The sequence below is a fragment of the Rhineura floridana genome, chromosome 3 (genome assembly GCF_030035675.1).
Source record: "Rhineura floridana isolate rRhiFlo1 chromosome 3, rRhiFlo1.hap2, whole genome shotgun sequence".
Classification (NCBI taxonomy): domain Eukaryota; kingdom Metazoa; phylum Chordata; class Lepidosauria; order Squamata; family Rhineuridae; genus Rhineura; species Rhineura floridana.
This window is the reverse complement of record NC_084482.1, coordinates 85,823,481-85,849,830: the sequence shown is the minus strand read 5'-3', so window position 1 is coordinate 85,849,830 and position 26,350 is coordinate 85,823,481. Positions and strand designations below refer to the sequence as shown.

Sequence of the window (26,350 nt, the reverse complement as noted above, 5' to 3'; positions counted from 1 at the left end):
TAAATCTGATTATTAATGTATTGTATCTTGTTTTGTATATTACTTTAAGCTTCTCTTGAATATAAAATAATTAAGAGATTTTCTACACAAACAAACATTCAGTGCTACTTAGCTCATAAGGGATGATTTTTAGGATTTCCCCTACTACCCTTTAGGATTTTTTGCCTTATGCATACCTCGGCTTACCCATGAGTGTGGCAATACCTTGCTCTTGTTTGTGGGCGATAGATTTGGCTTCATAGGCACCAGAAAAACATAGTCACTATTAATGCTACAGCATCCCAAACTCTTAACAATAGTATCTATTCTAAGACAGAGAGAGCCTGATGTGGTTACAGATCACTCCATTTCACCCATGCTACAGTATGGGCAGCTTCTGTTGAGGGTTTCAGGCCCACTGCCAGAATATCCCTTCTTCCCTGCCTCAGTGAGCATTCTGTCCCCACCAAGCAAGCTTATTTCTGACTGGACGTTTTGGTCACCCTTCCATCCTTTATGTCATGGCCCCGTCAGAGGACTCATCAGACGAGGATGACTCGGGAGTAACAGCAGCAGACCCAGAAGCAGCAGACACAGAAGGAGAAACTGAGGAAACTCCTGAGAACCCAGCTCCTTCTCCCCCTCAGCTGCAGAGCACCCCAGACACAGCTGAAGCCCTTCAGCCAGACACAGCCAGTGAACAGGATACTCCCCCCTCACCTGCAGAACATAGACAACAGAAGGTCAGGCAGAAGAGGGGCAGACCTGTCCACTTAAGGCCAAAACGCTGATGGCTCACACCTGCTGACAAACCTGCTCCTTAAAAGTCAAACCTTGGCTTCAGCTTGTTGCTGACTACAACGTCAGGCGTGACCACTGTGTGTCTTCCTATCCCCTGAACCTTGACTTGGACTGATCTCTCGGCAAACTAGACCCGGACCTTCACTGACGTCTCTTCTGGATTTCTGGCTTGGCACGTAAGCTTCGAACGGCCTCTGCCCTTATCTTGCTTCCTCCTTGCTAGCCTGGCAGATTTATAGCCAAGCTGCCGGCTGAGGACTTACGGCCTGGCAATTACCAAGGAATCTCCAGCCCTGCCTGCACCCCCACCGACACTCCTGTCTCAGTGAAGAGCTGACACTCTATTTTGGGGATTTCAGGGTATGGCTACTCTTGTTGCCTAAAGTTACTTAATTTCTCCATTTATGTCTATGGGAAGCTGTCTCTTCTGTTCCTGACTGAGGAAGCCACCAGAAGTATGTTTTGAATGTCACTTTTTTTTAAAAAAAGTAATTTTTATTGAAAAATGTCAGATACAGAAAAAACAGAAAAACACCCTTTCCCCAGGATAACAACCCAGCTACTACAACTTGATGAGAAACTGAAAACATTGTGTTTCCAAAATTATATCAAAAGAACCAAAAATATAGAGAGAGAGCAGGACTTCCATTTCACCATTAACTGTGGGATTTTAAAAAAGGGTTGTCTTTATTAAGAAGATTGCAAATTGAATACAATAACCGAAAAGCATTAACTCAAACATGATAAAACTTTTACTACATTAGTACATTTGAAAAGAGCAGAAATACATTTAGGGAGGCAAGCTGGGGGGAAGGGGTGCGAGGAATCAACTTTGCCTTATTGTCAATAGACTTAGCACCTAATCATTGCACACTCCAGTGTGCAATTAATATCACTTTTAAAAGGTATCTGAAACCACTGCAGTATTTCTGCTTTGTTAACCGTAGTTACATGCTTATTTTTTCCCTATAGATTAATAGCTTTTGAGGTATACTGCACAGCTCCTGTAGCAATAGCGTTGAGGAATTTAGTTTCAGTGTTATATATCTACTCAGCTAAGGCCACCATTAAAGGACTGCCTATATAAAGTCCGAGCATTAAGAAAAGGCACCAAAGAGCCTAGGTCAAATTGTATGCTCCAGTACATTGCTCTACACTTAAATACCTAAAGGCCCTCAGTAACAAACAAGCAATTATTGTTGAGTACACTGAGTTTCAGGACCTTGTTTGGAAGGCATGTATGTTATGGGATATGTTTTCTTTTGGCTTTTCTTCTCACGTTTACTTGTATCTCCAGCTGTAGCAGCATAGTTTTCTTCTGTCTTTGTTCCAGGATCAGTTGTTAACCTATAGGTAAAGCAACCACTCTAGTTTTCACTTGGAAAAAATAGCAAAACACTGAAATTGACAAAGTGCTACTCAAAGCATAATGTCAGGCTCCAATCTCATATTTCACTTGCACTATTAGCCTTTCAATACCTTTTACATGAAGCCATGCCAAAAACATGAAAAGCAGACATACAAGAAGCTATAAAGACAAAGCAAGTTTGCTTAAATAAACACATTTCATTACATGGAGGTGCAACTGGAAGCTTAGTGTTAATTTGCTATCAGCTGCTGGGGCAAGCATCTCAGACTGTACTGTTTGTACACAAGCAAGAAATCTGTTCTAATTCGGGTAGTACAGAAACGGGAGATTAAACTTTTTCAAAATAGCACAAGAACCTCTGCAGCATGGTTAAACCAGCCACTCATCTTTGGGATATACGAATTGACTCTAGGTGAACAGACAAGAAAGCTTTCCCAAAGTGGAAGGAAAGTGCCACTTTCATTTCAGGCCATTACTGTTCTGTTAACCTAGGCAAGTGTGGACAAGCAGGCTAAAAAAAGCATAATTTTAATGACACTGGACTATTTGCACAGCTTTACTAAATTGAAAACATGCATAACTGTAAGAAAGCTCTGCCATAGCTTCAGTCTAGGTTTTCAACTGTCAACAACATACCCCCAAGCAGCACCTGCAAATGTAACAAGCCAAGAGCTATAATGCAAGCACTTGGGAGCACTCTTCTCTGTGCCAGAAGAGAGAAGGAGGGAGAAAGAGACAAATCAAGCTCTTGTTCTGCTACACTTGAAGCAGAATGGGATTTTCTCTGCTTCAGAGTAGACAGGATGAATTGGGGATCTTGAAAATCATTCTATCAATATCCTGAGAAGTGATGATTTTCTCCTCCTCTTGGAAAGAGACTGCCATTGGGCAATACAATACAAATGCATCTGCCTTCAGGCCCCCTTGACGTATACAGCTATCATTGTGGGATATGGGGTCCATATGGTGTGATCCCATATTCCATGTGCAGACTACGGCTGATTTACATCTATCTGGGGTCCCCAATGTGGTTGCTGCAGGTGCCATGACACCAACAGACCCCTCTACTCTTGGAAGCTGTCAAGAAGCCCTAACCCATCTAATTTTTAATGGAAGTTTTAGAGTGTTTTTTTTTTTTACGTTTCCATGGCACTGGGCTGGCTGGCTGTACAGACATCCAATCATCCCACCTTCTTCTCTCCTTTTCTCCAGACTACTTCCTGATCCCACATGGAAGAGAGCATGACAACTGGAGGCTACTGCTTTGCCTTCCAACTTCCTTCTAAAGCAGGTGTGAGGAACCTTGGGCCCTCTCAATGCTGCTGAGCTACAACTGCCATCATCCCTGACTATTGGCCATGCTGGCTGATGCTGTGGGGAGCTGGAGTTCAACACCATCTGGAGAGCCAAAGGTTTCTCACACCTGCTCTGAAGGAAAAGAGTCCCTTTGCTGCCTGTTAACTTTTGGACACGGGAACAACTGGGGAATGTTAGACTTGGGGGGCAGTGTTTTCCTGATGGGTTTTTTTTTAATTTTGAGGGTGTATGTGTTCTGCCTGCTTTTTTGTTTTTAGGGTGGGGTACTTTGCCTTTTTATTCGGGGGATATTTTACATGTTTTATTATTTTTTGTTTGCTTAGGGGAGTAGCATTCTCTCTTCTTTTCTGGTTTGCATTTTGTTGTTTGCGGGGGGGGGGTTGTTTTAGAACATCACCAGTTTTTGTTCTGTGAAATAGGTATTTTGTGGTGCCCATGAAAATTGCTTACATTTACAAATGTGCTCTCAGACCCAGAAAGGTTGGGGGTCCCTGGTGTAGATCTTTCCAATCTAACTGGAACTTTCATCTACCACAGTGTGCTGTGTGCACACATGCAGGAGAGTATACAGTAACTAGTCTCATTATTCATGCATTTCCTTGTGGCATGGGACTGCATTATGCAGAAGTGGCTCAGATGCTGCTAGCTGCACTGTGCAAGGAGCGTCAAAAGCGAGTACAAAACAACTGTCAACTATGTATGACACCTGCAGGAAAAACCAAAGTGCCTAAGAGTCCAAGATAGTTCCAACTGAATGATTCCTCAGCCTGGAGCAACTCCAGCCAAGCCATGGTGTGCTCAGGCAAGTGGACCTTAGGCAGAAACGGGAAAGAAGACCCCAGGACAGCAAAGATCAAGTGAGAGCAGGTTACTGCCCGGCATTGGCACCGGGTCCGCGGCCAAAGCCAAGCCCAAGTACCTGCCTGAACTCATGGCTGAGACGAACAGCCTGGACCCTTCCTGCACCCACGCCATGCAGCTGCTGCAAGTGGGAGGGGTTTTCAAACAGGGCGTTCTATGTATCTCGCCTCTTGCTCAGGCAGAGGGCTTTGTCTTCTCATTCATTGCTATGCATATCTGTGTTAGTCCTTGTTTCATGCTTCCACTGAAACTAAATGGGAAATGCAGAACATGCCAGAGGATGGACTCGGGCAGAAAGGACAGGCCACTGGGAGTGGCTGGTGAACCAGCACCAGGACTCGTATTGGTCCTGCATGGGCCACTTCAACCTGCTCAACTGCTTCACCTTTGCAGAGAACAAGAGCAGGGCCTGCGTCTGCTTCAGCCTCATGGGGGGGGATGCTGCGGCAGTGCGGGCCTCCCACTGACAGGCCCACCGAGACTTGAGTCCTGGAGCTTTGCAGCCGCTGGGCACTCCCACTGCCCCCCCCAGAGGAAGGAGAGGCAAGAGAAATGGCAGCAGACCGCACCAGGGGAGCGACAACCTTTTACCTGCTTGTCACCCTCCTCCATGGTTAACATAATGTTATGAGCATGGGGGTTAGAATGGATTATCCCTGTGGGTCCCCCTCCAGCCTCTAATTTGGAATCTTGTGCCTTGGGGCTGGATCTGCTGGCCAGATGAATTTCTTTTGTTAAACAAATAGAGTGGCCAGGTAGGATAATGGGTCTATCAGTTGCCCAGCCACTGGTGAATGGGCCTGGAAGAGCCTTTTGTCATTGAAACTCTTCAGGAGAGCCTCCCCACCCCCTCCTGGCTGCTAGGAGAGGCTTGTGTTTTCAGTTGTGTCTAGAGAATGGCTGGGGCTGGAGGCAAGCAGAGAGGCTATCCCTCTGCACCATGGCTTTAGGATGCCTCCTGCAACCCAGATGGAAAAGCTGGATATTGGACTGCTGACACCTTGAACCCCTCCATCCTAAGCTCAGGTTGGAATGTGTGTAAATAAACCATATTTCATAAGGACACCGCAGTCTCCACTGACCTTATTCCCAAAGGAAACCAAACCCTGTATGAGCGCAGGGACCCCTGAGATCTCACCACTTGGAGATTGGGGAGGCGCGCAACACTAATTTCAGTTTTCTGACACTTTCATAGAGTGGGGAGGGTGGCTTATGGGCTTCCCTTGGTGAACTCTGACTTTTATACTACGTTTATGTATATGGATATTTATGTATTTTGCTTTGTAAATTAATTTGATTTTTTATTGTACCTTGTGTATTCTATTGTAAACCACTTTGAGATCTTTTAGATAGTAAGCGGTCTATAAATGGAAATAATAATAATAATATGTTGTCATAAAGCTAAGTGGTTTGACCCATTCATGCTTTCAGACAATACTATTTCAACCCCAGCTGATGAACTAGTGAAGGGCAAGAAGGAGAACAGTGACAGAGTTACAGATGTGTAAAGAATTATAAAAGTTTAATCACAGCATATTTAACCTATTAAATTTCAACTAACTTATCACTTTGCAAAACTGAGCTATTAATGCTACTGATGTAATGTGTGGTTAGGTGGAAATGGGTTCTTATTGATTCCAGTATAATAATAATAATAATAATAATAATAATAATAATAATAATAATAATAATAATAATAATAATTTTATTTATGAGTCGCCTATCTGGCCGAATTAACAGCCACTCTAGGCGACGTACATTAATACAATAAAATACAATATACAATTAATAAGACCATCAATTGTCTAAGCACCACTCTACCAATTAATAACAGTAATAATTAACCCGCCCCAGAGATCCCATAGGCCTGCCTGAATAGCCAGGTTTTCAAGGCCCGGCGGAAACCTATTAGGGAGGGGGCATGGCGAAGATCGAAAGGAAGGGAATTCCAGAGGGTGGGGGCCACAATCGAAAATGCCCTCTCTCTGGTCCGCACCAGTCTCGCTGTTTAACTGGTGGAACCGAGAGAAGGTCTTGTGTGGCTGATCTCGTCAGGCGGCATAATTGGTGATGCTGGAGGCGCTCCTTCAGATAAACTGGGCCGAAACCGTATAGGGCTTTAAAGGTCAACACCAACACCCTGAATTGGGCCCGGTAAATAACTGGTAGCCAGTGTAGATCTACTAACACCGGAGTAATATGATCACAGCGACGGCTATTCATGAGCAACCGAGCCACCGCATTCTGTATCAGTTGTAATTTCCGGACCGTTTTCAAGGGTAGCCCCACGTAGAGCGCATTGCAGTAGTCTAAGCGAGAGGAGACCAGAGCATGTATCACCTGTGGGAGCAGATGGGCTGGAGGTAGGGTTGTAGCCTTCGTATCAAATGTAATTGATACCAGGCTGCCCGGCTCACAGCCGAAATCTGAGCCTCCATAGACAGCTGGGACCCCAAGGCTACGGACCTGGTCTTTCAGGGGCAAACTTAACCCATTGAACACCAGGTCTATATCTCCCAATCTTCCCTTGTCGCCCACTAGCAACACTTCGGTCTTGTCGGGGTTTAGTTTCAGCCTATTCCTTCCCATCCATTCACTTACGGAGTCCAGGCACTTGGACATGGTATCCACAGCCAACTCTGGTGAGGATTTAAACAAGAGATAGAGCTGAGTGTCATCCGCATATTGGTGGCACTGCAGCCCAAATCTCCTGATGATGGCCCCCAGCGGCTTTACATAGATGTTGAATAGCATGGGGGAGAGGATAGAACCCTGTGGCACTCCACAAGTGAGAGGCCAAGGGTCTGAAACCTCATCCCCCAATGCCACCCGCTGGCGCCGGTCTGAAAGATAGGAACGGAGCCAACATAAAACAGTGCCCCCTATTCCTAATCCCTCCAGGCAACCTAAAAGGATACCGTGGTCGACAGTATCGAAAGCCGCTGAGAGGTCCAGGAGGACGAGGAGCGTATATTCTCCCCTATCCAACGCCCTCCTCATATCATCCACCAGGGCGACCAAGGCTGTTTCAGTTCCATGTCCAGTCCTGAAGCCCGATTGGAATGGATCTAGATAATCTGCTTCATCCAAGTGTGTCTGTAACTGTTTGGCCACCACTCGCTCAATCACCTTGCCCAAGAATGGTAAATTAGAAACTGGGCAAAAGTTATTCAACTCTTGGGGATCCAAGGAGGACTTTTTCAAGATAGGTTTTATTACTGCCTCCTTGAGGGCTAGTGGCATTGCACCCTCTTCCAATGATGCATTTACCATTGCCTTGATCCCTTCACTCAGTTTCTCTTTGCAGCTCATAATGAGCCACGAGGGGCAAGGGTCCAATAGACAGGTGGTTGGCTTCACAGTAGAGAGCACCTTGTCCACTTCCTCAGAGGGAAGAGGCTGAAACCGATCCCACTGGACCGGAATGCAACTGGCCGACTCTGGGTCACTTCCTGTATCCACGACGTACGGAATCATGTTCTTCAGGCGTTCAATTTTATCGGCAAAGTGTTTAGCAAACATGTCACAGGAGGCTTTAGAGTGCTCCATGGGTTCCTGAGCAACTGGACTGACCAGGCTTCGGACCACTTGGAACAACCTCCTGGGACAGCACTCTGCGGACGCAATAGAGGCAGCAAAGAATTCCCTCTTTGTTGCCTTTGTTGCCACCTGGTAGGCCGCTATTGCTGCTCTAACCAGTGTCCGATCGTCTTCAGAGCACGATTTCCGCCATCGGCGCTCTAGTCGTCTCACCTCCTGTCTCAGACCCCGCAACCGTGGTGTATACCAGGGTGCTATCTGAGTTCTATTCAGGGGGAGAGGGCGTTTTGGAGCCACCCGGTCTACTGCCGTAGTGATCTCCCTGTTCCACTCCATCACCAAGGTTTCGACCGGGCAGCCTTCAGCCAGCTCCAGATCTCCCAGCGCATTCAGGAATCCTTTAGGATCCATCAGGCGTCTGGGGCGGACCATCCTAATAGGTCCTTGTCCCCTGCAGAGGGTGTGTGGCATTGAGAGGTCTATATTCACCAGATAGTGATCTGACCATGACACGGGTTTGGAAAAAACAGCCCCCGTTTTCAGAACACTTCCCTCCCCTCCTGAGACAAACACAAGGTCAAGAGCATGACCGGCTACATGGGTGGACCCTATATTACTAAGGTGCAGTTCCCAGGAAGTCATGGTTTCCATGAAATCCCGAGGGGCTCCAGTGAGGGCTGCCTCGGTGTGTACGTTGAAGTCCCCCAAAACCAGTAGTATGACCAACTTTCAAATTCTTAACTGTATTTGTGTCTTTTTCTCTCTCAAAAAGTCCACCAACACAATGCACAAACAGCTAAAGAAAAGGCTATCTAGATTCAAGAGTGCAATACTGAATTCTTAACTGGAAACTCAAAAGATAGACTGGAATAAAACCAAGTCAAGCAAAGTCCTCCTTTAAATAAAAAACCAGCTACATGTACATGTGTACAACTACATGCAGGTTTGGCCCCACATTTTCAGAGGTTCTACCCCAACTTGACATCTAAACTGTCAGACACCACTATATGCTATTCAACGTCCCCCCTTTAAAGTTACATCCCTCCTTAGTAATCCCCCTATTTATTCTCTCCTCTGACCAAACGTCCCTTCTGTTTCATGGGCCAAGCCTTCCACACCCAACTATTCTCTTGACATATGACTAACATCCATCTGATTCACATCTTAAACTTATCATAACCCAACTCTGTGCCTACCTGCTTCAACATTTTGAGCAGTTCTAGGTTCTTTATCATCTTTGATATAGAGTTCTTTAAAATGTATGATTCTACTTATGTAGCCATGAGACTATCTAAGTGGCCCCATGCAGGTATCTGCCATTAGGGGGGTTTCATTTAGGAAATGCTACTCAATTACACAAGGCACTCATATTTTCAGGACTTTCTCTATAACGTTTGAAAGAAAGAGGTGAAGAAACTTCCATTTGAAAGAAAAACACTAAGGATTATTTTTCTAGTTTTAACTGCCCAAACCAATGTTGGAAGTGGGGCAAGAGCAACCTCTGTTTTGTTCTTTTGCTTATGTTCCAGAAGGGAGATAGTTAGGGTCCTACAGATGGCTAGGCTTGACTATCTTTACCTGTGATGCTCTGACTGATTTTCTTCCATCGTTAGACTGATATGTCTTAGGGAAGTTTATCTGCCCCTCCTCCTTCCGCCCTTTCCCTTCCTCTTCTCTTTCTTTGACTGAGAGGAGACACCTTTGTCTCTGCTCTCTCTCTCCTGAGCCATAAGGACAACTCCTAACCCTGGGCGTTGCGCTTCCAACTTAGTTAGAACTAGGTATGCCTTGCTATCTACTATGTATTTCTATAAATAAAGCAGCTTATTTTACAAAGTATTACGTCTCAGTGATCTAAATGCAGGGTAAAAGCCTGCCACTTAGGTAAATGCACACATGGATCTCAGACCGTTCACAATTTCTACTAATATCTATACAAATTTACACAACAAAGGGTTATGGCTGGCCCAGTAAGGTAAGCTGAATTGCCAGTTGCAAGCCTAAAAAGCTAAAAAGGCTAAATACTGTGTGTGATTTACAAAGAGATCAACAAAAGGAGAGTAAGTTAGAGAAAGAAAAGCAGAATAAAAGATAGGAAATTATGGCTGAAGAATCAACATTTAAGAGAAGCACCCCAAGGCTGGAGAAGGACAATTATGTGGTTTGGAGTCTTCAAATGACTGCACTCCTGGAAGGAGAGGATTTGTATGGAATCCTGACTGATCCTGAACCCTCGGCAGAGGATGAAACTGCTACAGCATCCTGGAGACGTAAGCATGCAAAAGTGAAATCTCTTATTTCTGCATTATCAGATGAGGCACTAAATGTTTGCATAGGATGTAAGAATGTGAAAGAAATGTGGCAGAAGCTAGAAGAAATATATGACAGAAAGCCTAAAAATCATGTAATGTTCCTTTACAAGGAATTGTTTACTCTGAAAGAGAGAGAAGCAGACACTCTGAATACACATCTAGAAAAATTCACAACTCTGCTCCGAGAACTTCAAAGAAGTGGGAGGGAAATCGAGGAAGAGATGCAAAAAGCATTGCTCCTGAACTCTCTCCACGAGCATCATAAATTAACTGCTTGTGTTACCAAATTCTTCCAAGCTACACAGCAAGTGGATTGGACTGTCAAAGACCAACCCAAATTGTGTTTGCATTTTGACAACTCTGTAGGGCAGTACAATATCTCAGAGAGGAGGCCAGGTGTCCTGCTCCCCTGGTGCATTCACTATAGCTGCCCAATTTCCCTGCTTTTTAAAGTTTAGTAGAAACATCTGTGGGCTATAGGTACATTCTTAAACTGCAAGGTTTTTTGAGTATTAGTGAATTTCCTTGCTTTTTAATCCGGGAGGTAAGAAATGGGATCCTGCGCAAGTTTGCTGAGAATGGATTGATCATTTGCATGCTTATTGAGTTAAGTGGGATTTACACACACACACACGGCAATCATGCTTAGGATAGGTGAAACTGACCACAGGGGATGGGGAAGGGAGGCGGAGGAGGAGGGAGGGGTGGAAAGGCAGAGGGGAGGACTGGGATGGGAGCAGGCAGGAGGGGGAGGGGAGAAGGACAGATGTGGTCATTTGCATGTTTATTGAGTTCAGTGGGATTTACTCCCGTGCAATCATGCTTAGGATAGGTAAAACTGACCATGGGGAGGGAAGCCTGAAGTGAACAGGGGAGGAGGCAGAAGGAAGAGGGGAGGGGAGGAGGCAGGGAGAGGAAAGGGGAAGGAGGAAAAAGGTAGGTCTGATCATTTGTATGATTATTGAGTTGAATCGGATATACTCCTATGCAATCATGATTAGGATAAGTAAAACTGACCAGGCTGGGCCTGCCAACCAAGACGCCTTCTGTATCTTTAAAAGCTGTGCAGGGGGAAGGGAGAATTCCACCTTGTGGTTTTTCCCATTACAATGTTGCAAGAACACCTGCACTTGGCTGACTTTCTCTTCTACTAAAGATACAGGATCAGTCTCAGGCCCTGAACCTGGCAACCCTACCTCCCACCCAAATTTAAAACAAAGCTGTCCCTGGCCACATCCACACCAGGCCTCTATTACACTTTGGACAATCATCTATTTATCTATTTATTTAGTCTATTTATATATCGCCCCATAGCCAAAGCTCTCTGGGCGGTTTACAATAACTAAAAACATTAAAAACAAATATACAAATTTAAAAACACACCTTTTAAAAACAATTTAAAAGAATTTATCATGCCTTCTCTCAAAGCCATGGCTCAAAGCCAATCATGGCTTCTCTCAAAGAATCCTGGGAAGTGTAGTTAGTGAAGGGTGCTGAGAGTTGCTAGGAGACGCCCTGTTCCTTCACAGACCTTCAATCAGAGTGGCTGACTGTTAACCATTCTCTCAGGGGAATAGGAGTCTCCTCTCAGCACCCTTCACAAACTACACTTCCCAGGATTCTTTGAGGGAACCCATGACTGTCTCAAGTGAAATCAAGTCTTGTGTGGGTGTGGCCCTCTGATTAGCCAACCCCAGCAGCTGTGAGGCTTTTAGAACACTGACAGTTGGTCCTTACTGAGCATGTCCCGTGTTATAATAGGCTTCCAGCCAAAATTTCTTAAATTAATTAAAAATCAACCAGGCATTTTTTTTTTACTTTTAAACTGCAGTAGATGAAGGTCAGAGTATGGGGCAAGGTCAGTATTAGGATTACAGGTACTCTGTGAACATGGCTGATTTTTAATGAATTTCAACAGATTATGAGAACCCTGGCAGAAAAAAATCCAAACGGGCTCTGAGGTTTTTCTCTCTCTTTCTAGACTTTGAACTCTCGATTCTCTCTGACTGTTTTGTGTATCGCCATGAAAATTGACAGGGTTGTTAAGCAAGCGTTTCTGAGTTCAGAACTATAAGTTTTGTAAGGTTTTGTTTTGAAACGAGCTTATGGGAAGCATCAGAATGGCATGCAGGGGTAATTTCCATTTAACATTGCGGAATGTGAAAAATCCATGCTGGCTATAGTATACAGCCACTCTTGTAGCTGTATAATTTACACAAAAACCAATCAGCTATTTGCACATCCAAAGTAAGCCAGTGCATTCTTGACTCTGACTGTACTTGCAGGTGCAACAACACCTCCCACAATGGTACCAGTTGTGTATCAGCCTCAGTATTGCACTCATTTAATTCCATGGTACATCTGGCTTTTTTGTCTGATCTGGATTTGCTGGTAGCCACTTTCCTGATCCACAGGGGGGGAAAATCTTCTGAAGTAGTGTAGTCTAAGAAGAGCATAATTATTCAAGTGCACAAGACCACTCATACCAAGTCAAATCCACTAAAAGAAAAGCTGCCACAGGTTTTTCCACACTGACCTAGCAAATGCAATTGATCAAGGAGTACCAATGCCCTAAAATTCTTGTACTAACACTATGAGACAGCCTCCATTTCTAGCTCCCACCCAACCACTTCATTTTCTACAAAAACAATTCTTTTTGGCAAGCCATACTTCTCCCATCATTCAAAGCCACTAATATAAAACTGTTTTTCTTTCCTTTTTTCTAAATTGCTATGATGCAATACTTAACTTTACTTCTCTTAGTATTATTGTGTGTGTAAAGACTGTGTGTACTGGATTCACACATACTTGGGAATAAGTCCCACTGAAGTCAGTGTGGAGTATTTCTGAGCAGAAATGCATAGATTGCACTATTAGTCAATTTCAAAAGGCAGTGATTAAGTTATACACCACACCTTTGCCACATTGATTGTTAACACACTGATTATACTACAAACCTATCCAAATAAATCATCCCACCTAGCAATAAAAAAAACCCTGAGAATTGAAGATTGCCTAAACCAGGGGTGGCAAAGCTGCAGTCTGCAAGCCAGACCAGGCCCAGGAAGCTGTTTTTAGTAGCTTATCACACTCTTCCAAATCAGCCACCACTTTACTCTAGAAATGTAGCACTTGAGGCTCTGATGTGATGCCATTTTTAGAAGGCCTTAAGAGAGGCTCAGGAAACAGGAAGAAGACCTTAGAGCCCCTAAGACCTTCTAACAATAGCACCATACCAAAGGGAGAAGTGCCACTTCTCAAAAGTTAAAAAGAGGTGCCTGATTTTGGGCTTTCCTCCTCATCGTAGCACTGAGATAGGAGGGTGTCCTGAGTTGGGGGTGGTGGTCTGTGTGTTGTATGCACACAAGTGTACATTGGCCATGCCTACTGCTAGCTGGCATACATCCCTTGGAGGAGTGGCCAATCCTCAGGACTAAAAAGTCACCCCTGTTCTAAGGAGTCTTGTATCTGTACATTGAGAAAAGTTACTTATTGTATCTGGACAGTTCAAACTTTTAATATTAATCCTCCCAAGACCTTAAAAACATGATCTTATACCAATTAAAAGATATAACTCAAGGAAGGGGGGGAACACAAGGAAAAATATAAACAGTAATACATTAACAGAAAAATAAAAAGAGTAATTTTTTACTCCTGGGAGTTTAACATTCATATAGTTACAACAGCCTTCTATTTAAGACAAAGCTCACATAGTTACCATGTTCCTCCACTTATTTCAACATTAAGTTTCTGTTACTATGTGCTACATTCACTTCTTATAACCTTGGTGCTTTTATGTTTATCATGAAAGCTAAAAATGGGTTTCTGGTCATTTTTATCATGAAGTCAATACTGCAAATTTTTGTTAACTTAAAAATGAGCTGGAAAGCACAGTACAGTAAATTACTAATACAATTACTAATGCAGATTGAAAATATAGTGCATGCACTAGATTATTACAGTGATTTTTAAAAAATGAAAGAACATTTCAGCTTTAAGGAAAGTTTAAGTCCACGATTTAAGAGTCCTTTTCCTTCTCTGTTATTTTGATCTTTTTAAAGTATTTTGAAAATTTCAAACTAGGTAGCTGGAACTGGGGAATAACACTGCATGCAACACTGAGAAAGTAAATGAAGAAGTGTATAGCATAGTTCATGCAGCGAAAGAAGAGAGATGCAGGTCTGTGCCGATTGCCTTGCTCATACACATTAGAAGACACTGACCTGATAGCAGGAGACGGTCCAATTTTATTCCTATATTTCGTATTTGTAGCTGTCCTATCAAATTCTTCCTCCTTGATTTTAACTTTCTTCTTTTCAGGTTGGTCACTTCTCTGTTCCACTTTAACTGACATGGCCTGAAGTGTGGCTTTCAGAGCATCCTCACGTAGTTTTGTCTGTTTCTTGTTTTGAGACAGCACACAAGAGGTCTCGCACACAGAATACCCACTCCTACTTAGGTTTTGTGAAATCATATCCCCTGGAATCTTCCCCAGATTGACTGTGTCTGTCATTAACTCTAGAGTGAAAAACACAAAACAAGAACAGAATTGTTTTGGTCAAAGAAATTTAGCTGCCTAAAAAAAATACACACGTGGCCCTTATCCATATTCATTCATTTTTCATTCAATGAAAAGCTTTTTGAACCACTGTGAACTGAACTCTATATCAACGAGTTATTAGAAACCAGGTCTCACAGTGAAGCTATATTTGGGTTGCATTTGCTAAGAGCAATTGTAAGGAGGGATATTTCAGAATTAGAGGAAGAAAAGCATTTTCTGTAAAAATTTACATATGCACAGTGCCTCAGTCTGTATTGGAGCATCACTATCCAGCTTATGTAGAGAAAGCATAATCAATATGCTAAATTACATTCAGAAAGCAGTTGTATAAAAACGTAACCCCAAAGAGCTGGTACACAGCAAGGAATGATTGATTATCCAGACGAAAGAGTTTAGCTTTACTGGAAGCAAAAAAACCCTACAAAATTGCTATGTCACCTCATCACACCAGAACATTACACTGGGGGGAGGGGGGAAGTTACCAAACAGCAGGCTTTATTCAGGATACCTACAAAGCTCAGATTGTCGCAGGGCATTCCCCATTTACCTGTGTAATTGTTATTGCAAAGCAGATACTCCCACATGAAAGGATGCATACAAAGGAAGCTTCTGATTGACCAGGGACTAGAAATTGTTACCTTCAGGATCATACTTTATTTTCAATTCATCCAGCAGCACATGCAAATTTATGTTTTCACTTTGACAAGCCTCAAGTTGTCTTTCATTTGCAAAAAGCTTCCGCTCCATCTCCAAGACCCGTTGACTTTCAAACAGAGCCTTCATCCGCTGTAGAGACAATTCACTTTTCAAATTTTCTGTCTCCTTTCTGAAAAATAAATATCTGAATGAATATTGAAAGACATACAACTGCATTAGTAGTATTAAGTTCTCAGTGTCCTTATCATCCCAGGCCCGAACTCAGTACTTTTCATTCTAGTGAATAAATCCTCCTATCCCATTTATCCTGAGAGTGCAAGTGCAAGGCATTAATAGATTAAGTAGCATATTGATTAGCAGTAAAAGTTTGAAAAATTGATGACTAGCAACTAGAATTCAACACAGAATTAGCTCAAGCTATGAATCACCCAAGACAAGGTATGGAGAGTGGCAAATCTGAACAGCAATAGGTTCCTGCTGTTGCGCTGTTTGATTGGTGCCTTCCTTGCATGGATGCGAGAACATCAGTGATGGAGGATCCCCCCCAGGCATCCCGGCCCTTGAAAACTGATAAGAGAAATGGATTTCTTTCCCTATGTCACACACAGCAGGCATTTAAAGCAGGCCTGTGGGTGCGGAAAGCAGAAAAAAGGTTGAGCTAACCTTGCTACAAAATTCCTGAGCATCTTTCGGTGCCAAATGGCTAATGCATGACCGCAGATCGTTAATCTGGTATTGTTTGAACAAATGTGTACAATCTCTTAATGAATTTTTTTTTTTACTATGTGATCTTAGAAACGGGGCTTTCAAGAGGGAAGAAACTGTAATGTTACATAGGAAAGAACTTGGGGGATTGGTTAAATCATTGTCACATGCTGTAACTGTACTCTATAAAGATCTGTGCACACCATACTTCTTTACAGTCCCTCTTAGATTTCTGGGGGACTGTCCTTGCATATGCTTGTATACCAAATAAAGGCCTACCTTTTTGCTTTAAGCCTGTGTCATATATTATTTAAAGGACCCCCAGCAAAGATCCCACAGGAGAAATAGAAAATTCTCCAACATCAGTGCACAATATCATGATATGATGGTTGTGACAGAGTTACAAGGACACTGTGGAAAGGGTCCACAGCTGTCACTTTGTACTGTTTCTAAAGCTATTCTTATGTTTTTTACTTCCTTTCTGGGAGAGCATGGGGCCCTGACTAGCCAATGATAAAACCTAAGATATTAGACTATCCTGAAATTCCAAAATTCAGACTATTATTAGCGAACCAATACTTGATTGAAAATAAAAATACCTAGTCAGGTTGTCAGTTTCCCTAATTCACAAGACTTACTCTGAATTTTCAAGTTTCATCTGAAGCAAATCAGTGTAATATCCATCTTCAAATTCTGCATATTCTGAAGTGTTAGAAAGTTTAAGCTCTCTTGAGTTTTCAGATACCTTCTAGAGAGACAATCACAATAAAAAATGAGCTGTTTGCCTTTGGCCATTCAGTCATCTGGGTTTGAAATATTAGATTTTTGAAATTTTAAACAATATATAAATGCTTTTAAATAAATATTAACGGCAAAAAAGAAATATCATAGAGTTAACATTGAGAGAAGTACATCTCATTCAAATGTAATAAAAGAAATTATGCTGCATCTCAGAGGAAACTGTTATACCAAGTTCTCACCCCAACTTCGGCTGCTCCTTGCCTAAGCCCCTGTACAGTAAAGACAGGTTAGCTCTGCAGCACCTGGTAGAACACTGGAGCACATCTATCCCATCATAAGCACTTTCCTCTGTTCAGCATTTCTTGGAACAATTACTGAAAGTGATATCTACCAAGGGCAAAACCAAAGTAATAGAAGGCAACAACCCAACAATCCAACGTATCCAAATATAGGGACGGATCTTAAATTTTATATTGGACAGTGTGATCTATCTCTCATTGCTTAAACAAAAAAAGTTGAGAGAGCCAGACTTGTTCTCTAGCAAGGAATATGCAACATCCAGCATAACCAAGCATACAAGAGTAGGCTGCATGCCTTCATTTAAAACCAGGACTTAGCCCCTAATCTTTTTTAGTAAACATTATGCCCTGGAACACAAAAGGAGGAGTATACCTGAGAAGAGAATATTCTACACATCCTTCACGCTAATCAGTCTATTGAAACACATCTGAAATGTGCATGCACTTGTAAATAGGGTCTCTTTTCACCAGTTGTGACTGTAGGCTCTAAGTGCTCATGGTACACAGTCTGGGGCTCCAAATAATACTCCAGGAAGCGAGATCAACCCAGCAATTTCAGTCATCTCTATATAATGCTGTAAATGTCATTTTTCATTTACTTCCTAGCATAAAGACTTGCCCTCCAATTAGTACTATTCTCTTTCAATCAGTTGCACATCAGATTTGAAATACTTCCAATTATCAAGACAGTTATACAGATTACCCATTTCTGTCCTTACAGTGCAACACTTTCCAGCACATTTCTATGTGCTTCCTTACCCAATTGTTAATAATGATTTGACAAAATGTAATTTTATTCTTCACGCATATACCGTGGACTTTTCCAATTGCTTCACTTTCATGAGAAGTTCTTCTATTTCTCCATTCTTTTGTTGAAGCATGCTTTGCAAACGTTCCAGCTGATCATGCTCCCCTTGTGAACCTTTCATTCGTAGGAGTGTAGCCATCTGTAACTACAAGCCAAACATATTTTGGGTTAGCACTTCTACATTTCTTTTGTTACAGCATACAATAAGCCAATTCAAGTCTCTGAACAGGATGACCAGGATTCAAAGAACTGAGGAACTAGTTGTCTAAACCCAACAAGTTTTGAAGTTGTTTTCCCCTAAACGCATGTCACATATCTAACTGCTTTTGAAACTAATTGTAGGTTCAAAAGCATCAATTAATATAGCATCAGGTTCAGCTGTTCAAAGTCATCGAAAATTCATTCATGCTCAGGATACCTTGATTTTCATCCAGCCTCCTCCATCTATCCACAACCAAGCCACACCTCATTTCATATCCTAAGAACATAAGAAGAGCCTGCTGAATCAGGCCAGTGGCCCATCTAGTCCAGCATCCTGTTCTCACAGTGGCCAACCAGGTGCCTGGGAGAAGCCCGCAAACAGGACCCAAGTGCAAGAACACTCTCCCGTCCTGAGGCTTCCGGCAACTGGTTTTCAGAAGCATGCTGCCTCTGCCTCCTGCGAGCTCCTTACCAGTAGTTTCTTGTTAATTTCCCAACACACCATGTTATAAACTTATTTACACCAGTAGTAATCCAGACAGACATATCAGAATGCTACTGAGCTTACTGTGGCATTTGTAAGAGCCCTACAAGCAGCAGTCTTGCTAGCCCCATGACTCAATCATTTATTGTAACTTTGAGTAAAATGAGATTTCATGCACTTGTCATTGTTGTCAGCTGCTCTGTACACAAACTTTTTGGATTTTTATTTATTATTTGATTTATATTCCTCCCAGCAGGAGCCCAGGGTGGCAATTTGTACATGAGCAGCATGCAAACTCCTCAAGAGAAATCTTGTTTACAATCACAAATTCTACAAAAAGATAAAAGGAGTGTATTTCTCAGCAGTTTCTTAAAAGCACTGCTTATTTCTCCAAGTTGTGCTTTTTAAAACATTCCAAATAACTTTCATTACTTCAAGAATAACAAATCTATGTTGTTCTATTAAATATATAATAGGCAGTACAAACTTAATTCTTAATTAGCACACACACTTAATCCTTATCCTATCAATTCCTTTTCTATACTCATTCTTCCTCTACGAAAATGGCAAATTAATCATACCTTCATTCTTTGCAGCTGTTCTCTAGTGAAAGAATGTTGTTTTTGTAGCAACTGGTATTTCACTTTCATACTGATCAACTGACGCTCCATTTCTGCTCTACGGTCCTCCACCTATGACACATTAAGAAAGAAGTGTTAAAGTTGGTGCACATATCACTTAACAGTGCAATCCAATACATGTCTACTCAGAAGTAAACTCCATTGGGTTCAATGGGACTTAATCCTAAATGTGTATTGGATTGCAGACTAAGATTTACTACTTTAGAAACTAATAACAAATGAAACAATTTGTCTGAAGAACCACAGATAAAACGTATGCGATAATTTATCTTTTATACACATATGCGGCATCATTAATTTCTTTGCTTTATTAACCATCTTATCAATAGATGCTTCTGTTCTATTTGCATGAAGTACTTGCCAGATTACTACCAAAAGAATTAATTGCCAGGAAACCTGGCAGAACTGATTTCACAAGTATTTGGAGGGATACTTTGGATTCAATATATGCTAGGTCATGTAGTGGTTACATATCACCACCACTGAGCAGATTTATTTGTGTTCTCTAAAAAACATACACCCATGCATAAAATGCAACCCATCAACTAAGCACCAATATTTGTTAGGGCAGTTCACATTGATTCATTCTTCAGCAAAAAAATATTATTTGTGCATGTCTGATATGCTTATTCCTAGCAAGAGTTTAAAAGAGTGTTTTCATGTCGGACAGTGACTCCTTCAGATCTAACTCTGGAAGTTGGACACAAGGGAAGGGCTATAGCTCAATGGTAGAGCATCTGCCTTGCATGCAGGTCCCAGATTCAATCTCTGGCATCTCCAGGTAAGACTGGGAGAGACCTCAGTCTGAAATCCTAGACAGCTGCTGCCATGCAGTGTAGATATAACTGAGCTAGATGGACCAATGGGTCTGACTCAGTATAAAGGTAGCTTCCTATGAGATAGCTAAAAGAGGTGTTTCCTTACACTTGTGTTCTGATGTTAGCTGATCAGGCATGACCATTGCTGTGCTACCTGTATTGATACTCCTGGACTGTTTAGACTAACAGGAATCAGCATGACAAAAGCACAGTTCCTGTCCAGTTTATGGGAACCTGACACATCAACTTTCGCAAACACTTGATCTGAAACTACCTCATAATAATAATAATAATAAAATTTTATTTATTAGTCGCCCATCTGTCCGACTTAACGGACACTCTGGGCGACGTACACAATATAAAATACAATATCAACATATTCATAACAATCACAGTATTAATATCATATCATCTAAAAAACCATCCTACACTGATACAGTATAAAACCTAACCCACCCCAGAGATCCCATAGGCCTGCCTGAAAAGCCAGGTTTTTAAGGCGCGGCGAAAGATCATCAGGGAGGGGGCATGCCGAAGGTCAAAGGGAAGCAAGTTCCAGAGGGTGGGGGCCACGATCGAAAAAGCCCTCTCCCTGGTCCGCACCAGCCTAGCTGTTTTCACCAGTGGGACCGAGAGAAGGTCTTGTGAGGCTGATCTCGTTTGGCGGGATATTTGGTGATACTGGAGGCGTTCCTTCAGATAAACTGGGCCGGAACCGTATAGGGTTTTAAAGGTTAATACCAACACCTTGAATTGGGCCCGGTATACAACTGGCAACCAGTGCAACTCAATCAGCACTGGGGTGATATGGTCCCGGCGACGGGTCTGCTTTATTAAGCGTGCCGCCGCATTTTGTACCAGCTGGAGTTTCCGGACCGTCTTCAAGGGTAACCCCACGTAGAGTGCATTACAGTAGTCTAATCGAGAGGAGACCAGGGCATGTATTACTCGTGGGAGCAGATGTATAGGAAGATAGGGTCGCAGCCTCTGTACCAGATGAAGTTGGTACCAGGCTGCCCGGCTCACTGCAGAAATCTGCGCCTCCATAGACAGCTGGGAGTCCAAAATGACCCCGAGACTGCGGACCTGGTCCTTCAGGGGCAATCTCACCCCATTAAGCACCAGGTCTAAATTTCCCAACCTTCTCTTATCCCCCACCAGCAACACCTCGGTTTTGTCGGGGTTCAGCTTCAGAGTCCAGAGCATTTTACAATGATATTGTGCTTCCTGAAGTATCTCAGTTAGGAAAGGAAATACATTATAAAGTAGAGACAAGATATTTGTTCTAATATTACTGACTTTAAAAAGTACAAATGTCAAGTAAGCAGATCAGTTTCTGAAGTGACCAAATGCAAGAGGCCTTTATAACTAAAATGACCTTTGCTAAAATGATTGGCACATATATTTTATATAAACCACAATAAGATCAGTACCTCAGCAAACAAAGAATTGCCTTTACTGGAAGGATCCAAGGCTTGTTGCAGTGCATGGTCAAGTTGAACGTGAAGGTCTCTATTCTCTTCACGAGCTTTCTAAATTTGAGTCAAAGAAGATTAGACATATGTTACATTGTCACAAAGAACAATTGGAGGCAAGCCAGTAGCTGGTTAGGATGGTGAATCTAAAAACCTTCTTTAACAATAGTAACACCATACAGGTTAAAGGACAAATAATTGGCTTCACACCTCGTAGCATCTTATCCATAACCTCAAGCTGAAACTTAACCCTAATACAATACCAGAAGAAGGCATATCCAAAGAGCCTGCTGGGAAGTTGTGTCTAAGGAGAACTGATGCAGCTACCCTATCTTCTACAGCGCCCAGCCATACTAGGCCACTCACCACTCAAAACAGCCTTGTTGAATGGCACCCTATTGATATAATATGAAACACTGACTGTCAGATGTCTCTTGAAGACCTTTTTATGCCAACAAGCCTTTGCAGCTGTTTATTTTTTTTTATTACCAGTCAGAGACTTTAAGGATTATTTATATAGTTTTTAATGGTGTATGTTTTATCATTGTACATCACCCGGATATTTTATGATAAGGCAATACAGAAATACTTTTATAAATAAATAAAATATTCCATTTGCTGCCGGAGAATATTTCAACTAAAATATGAAAACATTGGGTTGTATTCAATGTAGCACTAAGCCAAACATTGTCAGCACAAGGATTTCTTCTACTGCAGCGGAACATTCTCCCCTTTTTCTCCCTCCATGCACCTCCTAAATCTGTTCTGGAGGTTCCCCCAAACTTCTAGAGATGATTTGGAGACTGCACGGGGCATGCGCGGTGAGAGAAGGAGGACACTCCCATTGCACACATGCATTTAGCTGAATTTCATCCACCCTTCCTGAGAAAATAAGCCCTACTCTTTTATCATTAAAATGGGTAGTACTGCTATCAGTAGGAAACATTATATCACCTCTAATGCATTACAATATGAAACAAGATCTTTCTCCCTCTCTTCTTTCTCCTCTTCAAGATGTGCCACACGATTAGTCAGATTGCTATTTCCAAGTTCTAGCTGCTCCTTGCTGTATTGGAGATCATGTAATTTGTCCTCAAGATCTGCCTGTCAAAAAAGGAAAGTACTCTGTGAACAATTTACCTAACAGTTGTATATTCTAGAAAACTACTTTGTCTTTTGAGCTTAATATTAGTTCTAGTGCTTTCAGGGATACTAAAGCACTACCAGCTATAGTGAGGTGGGGGAAGCATAGGGCTGGCAATGCCCCTTGGGCCATTGAACCCTATGCAAGTGATTTTGACAGGTAGGCAGAATACCAGACCCAAAAAGGTACCCCACGCCTGAATTGTAGGTTAGGGTAAGGCTATAGCTTTATCTCTGTAGCAAGAAGATTGATCTCCTTAGCTTTCATATCTGAAAGAATACCAAACAGATTTTTTTTATTAAACTCTGTGTTCAGACTAATTTACTGCATACCTTTGCCTGTTCAAGTGCCAGCAGCTCAAGCTGAAGATTGAGCACTTCTGAAGACATGGTTTCATGTACACGCTCTGACGTTATGCGTAGTTCTTCCGACTTAGATGCAATGACTTCCTTCAGATGGTCCACTTTGTGCTTCAACTGTTTCTCACTAAGAAGAGTTTCATTTAGCTCAGATTTCAGTTTCTCCACCTTGAAAATATTTTCCAGAGAAAACACATTGTTAGTTTAGAGCCCTTTAAACACACACCTTTTCATATTTACCATCTGATTTTTCCATATAGCTTTAGAATCCATTATTTATTACATTTATATCCACTCTCATCCATCATGGAACTTAAGGAAGCACACACAGGTTTCCCAGGTTTCCTATACTCACCTATATGGGGTCAGTACATGCTGACTGAAGCCATCCTTCCTCAATTTTAGCCTAACTCAAGCACATCTGAACTATATATGATTTTAAAGAACATAAGAAGAGCCTGCCGGATGAGGCTAATGGTCCATCTGGTTCAGCATCCTGTTCTCACAGTGGCCAATTGGAAGGAAGCCTGCAAGCAGGACCTGAGCAAAAGAGCACTCTCCCCTCCTGCGCCCCTCCTGCGCTTTCCAGCAACTAGTATTCAGAAGCATACCAAGCACAGCCATCATGGCTCTACTGCCGTTAGAAACAAAATTGTTTAGGATCTGGATCCACCAGGTGGCGACCATCGGAGCAACAGGGTAAGCTGTGAGCTCTGCTAACCCTGCAGCCTTTTCTTCGAAAAAAGCCTTGACACAAATTACAAAACTCCTCTTAAAAATATCTGACGGAACCAGGAATACCTCCTGCAGAGTTAGATCAACAGCAGTACTTCTCATCTTGACAAAACAACCTCTCACTGGACACATCGTGAATCAAAGCAACCCGAAAACATTAAAATGGCAGCGAAAACATCAACATCATCGAAAAGTGAGTTAATGCAGCCCTTAATCCCCGATTCAGAGCAAGACCCAGCTACAAGCCTCCTCTCTACGCAAATTGCCTCCTTACAAAGTTCACTGTTTCAAAAATGGGACGATAGCTTTAAGATCTTAGATGAAAAAATCTCATCCCTGGCAACCAAAATGGCCGACGTTGCTAAAACTGCAGATGAGGCCTTAGATTTAGGCACTCAACACACAGAGGTGATCAAACACATTATTCGCAATCAAAAAGAAATATTAACCCGCGTCGATGACCAGGAAAATCGAAGTCGTTGCCGGAATTTAAGAGTGTGTGGGATTAAGGAATGGACTGATAATAAAAATATTATTCAGGTTTTAATATCTTGGTGGTCAGCAACCATGCCAGAAGCAGGCATTATTGCATCAGACATAGAATGCGCACACAGAAGTCTGGGTCCTCGCCCAAAAAATAATGCCCCTCCTAGAGACATTATAATTGCATTTTATAATTTTGCAAAAAAAGAAGAACTGCTTAAAATTGCACATACAAAAAACCAAATCGAATTCGAAGGCAGCCCCGTCTTATTTCTACAGGACCTGAGCACTGCAACACTGCAAAAATGTAAAGCAATTCGCCCTGCTACAGAACTACTAAGAAAAGAAGGCATCAAATATCGGTGGGGCTTCCCATTTGCGCTAATAACAGAAATGGATGGCATTCAACATAAAGCATCAACTAAAAAAGACATGCTAAATTTACTGGCACTATTCAACATCAACTCTCCGTGGGACAAAGAAGAAACAGAATCAGATGAGCTGTTCAACAAGTTACTTGACTGTGACAACTGGAAATCCTTCCCTCATACCATGAGACGCAGAAGACGTCCAAGAGTGGACACAGTCAGCAACTCAATGACTACTCAAAGAGCACTAAGATCCACATCTACAAGAAAGAAATGAACATTCACGGATGGATCACTATAAGAATCAACATACAAACAGATTTCTCAAGGACTGAATCACAAATTTCTAACATGCACAAAGGCTAAGTTGGTGCAATTTATCACAGGCCAGGGTTAGCAGAAACATAATGAGCTATTTAGTTAAAAGTTTTATCTATTTGCTACTATTCAAATTTATACTATCTTATTCTTCTCAGAGGTAATAAACCTCAGAAATTCAACCGACTAATGCAGGGCTGTCAATGACAACACCTGTAAGCAGAGTAAGCTTACTCTGTCTTTTATTAGTCAGGTACGGGGGTTACATGTTGGGGGGGAAGTTATGTTTTATTTGGGGTTTTCAGAGCTACACATTCAATATATGTTATAATATATGGTTAAATACAGAAATGTTAAGATGGAAATGGTACAAAGATAAAGGATATTGGTATATTCAGGTGATCAAAATAATCAATGTACTTATCTCTAATGGTTGAACTTAAAATACTAACTCTAAATGTAAGGGGCATGGGAGACATAATCAAAAGACGGAGAGTTTCAGACTACATCAAAAGTCAACAACCCTCAATTATATTTCTTCAAGAAATATATAAACCAAAACCTAACTATCATCTTCTTCCACATAAATATTTTGGTAAGCAATTCTTAGCTACGGGAGGAAATCACTCAAGAGGAGTAGGAATTATTTTTGCTAAAACATTAGATTTTCAGGTTCAAAAACAACAAATAGACCCAGAGGGCAGATATATATTCCTTTCAGGATCACTACAAAATCGTAATTACACCCTAGCTTCAATTTACTCTCCTAATACTAATCAGCTAAATTTTCTATCTAAAACACTCAAAAAACTTCAGAAATTCGCCTCAGGTGAAGTTCTTATAGGCGGGGATTTAAACATATGCAGTGACCCTATACTAGACAAAAGCATACGACTACCAAAATCGCTTGCAAAAACATCATCTCCCATACAGTCTCTACTACAAAAACACTGGTTAATAGATGCATGGCGCCACATGAATACTAATATCAAAGATTACACATATCAATCACCCAGATTTAAAACTTTCTCGAGACTAGATTACATCCTAGTATCTTCAACACTCCTCACTAATATCACCAAAGCAGAAATATACCCCAGATTGGTATCAGATCATGCTGCAGTAGGAGTAAATTTAAACACCCTAAAATACACTCCATACAACTCAATATGGAGATTTGATTCTTCCCTTACTACTGATCGATCAGTCACTAACATTCTACAAGAAAAATTAAAAGAATATTTTGAATTCAACACTACCCCTGACATTACAATGAACATTTTATGGGACGCAATTAAAGCAACAATGAGAGGTCACTGCATAAATAAAATGGCCAAAAAGAAACGTCACACCGACCCAATTAAAACCCAATTA

At 41.9% G+C, this 26,350-nt stretch overlaps 1 protein-coding gene across 4 annotated transcripts in view; it reads right to left on the bottom strand.

Moving 5' to 3' along the window:
• Positions 1-1,448: 1,448 nt before the first annotated feature.
• The window catches only part of SPDL1 (spindle apparatus coiled-coil protein 1), a 43,779-nt gene continuing 18,877 nt past the window's right edge, over positions 1,449-26,350 (bottom strand). For 3 of the 4 annotated variants that reach the window (XM_061616806.1, XM_061616808.1, XM_061616807.1), the window contains exons 5-12: positions 23,046-23,240; positions 22,524-22,673; positions 21,528-21,626; positions 19,217-19,327; positions 17,955-18,095; positions 16,741-16,850; positions 15,379-15,566; positions 13,812-14,697 (exon numbers count right to left, since the gene is read on the bottom strand). In XM_061616806.1, the coding sequence (XP_061472790.1) occupies positions 14,198-14,697; positions 15,379-15,566; positions 16,741-16,850; positions 17,955-18,095; positions 19,217-19,327; positions 21,528-21,626; positions 22,524-22,673; positions 23,046-23,240 (1,494 nt within the window). In that variant the 3' untranslated portion in view covers positions 13,812-14,197. Of the gene's footprint in view, positions 2,128-13,811; positions 14,698-15,378; positions 15,567-16,740; positions 16,851-17,954; positions 18,096-19,216; positions 19,328-21,527; positions 21,627-22,523; positions 22,674-23,045; positions 23,241-26,350 lie in introns of those variants that run through there. The other variant, XM_061616810.1, reaches the window with a different exon arrangement.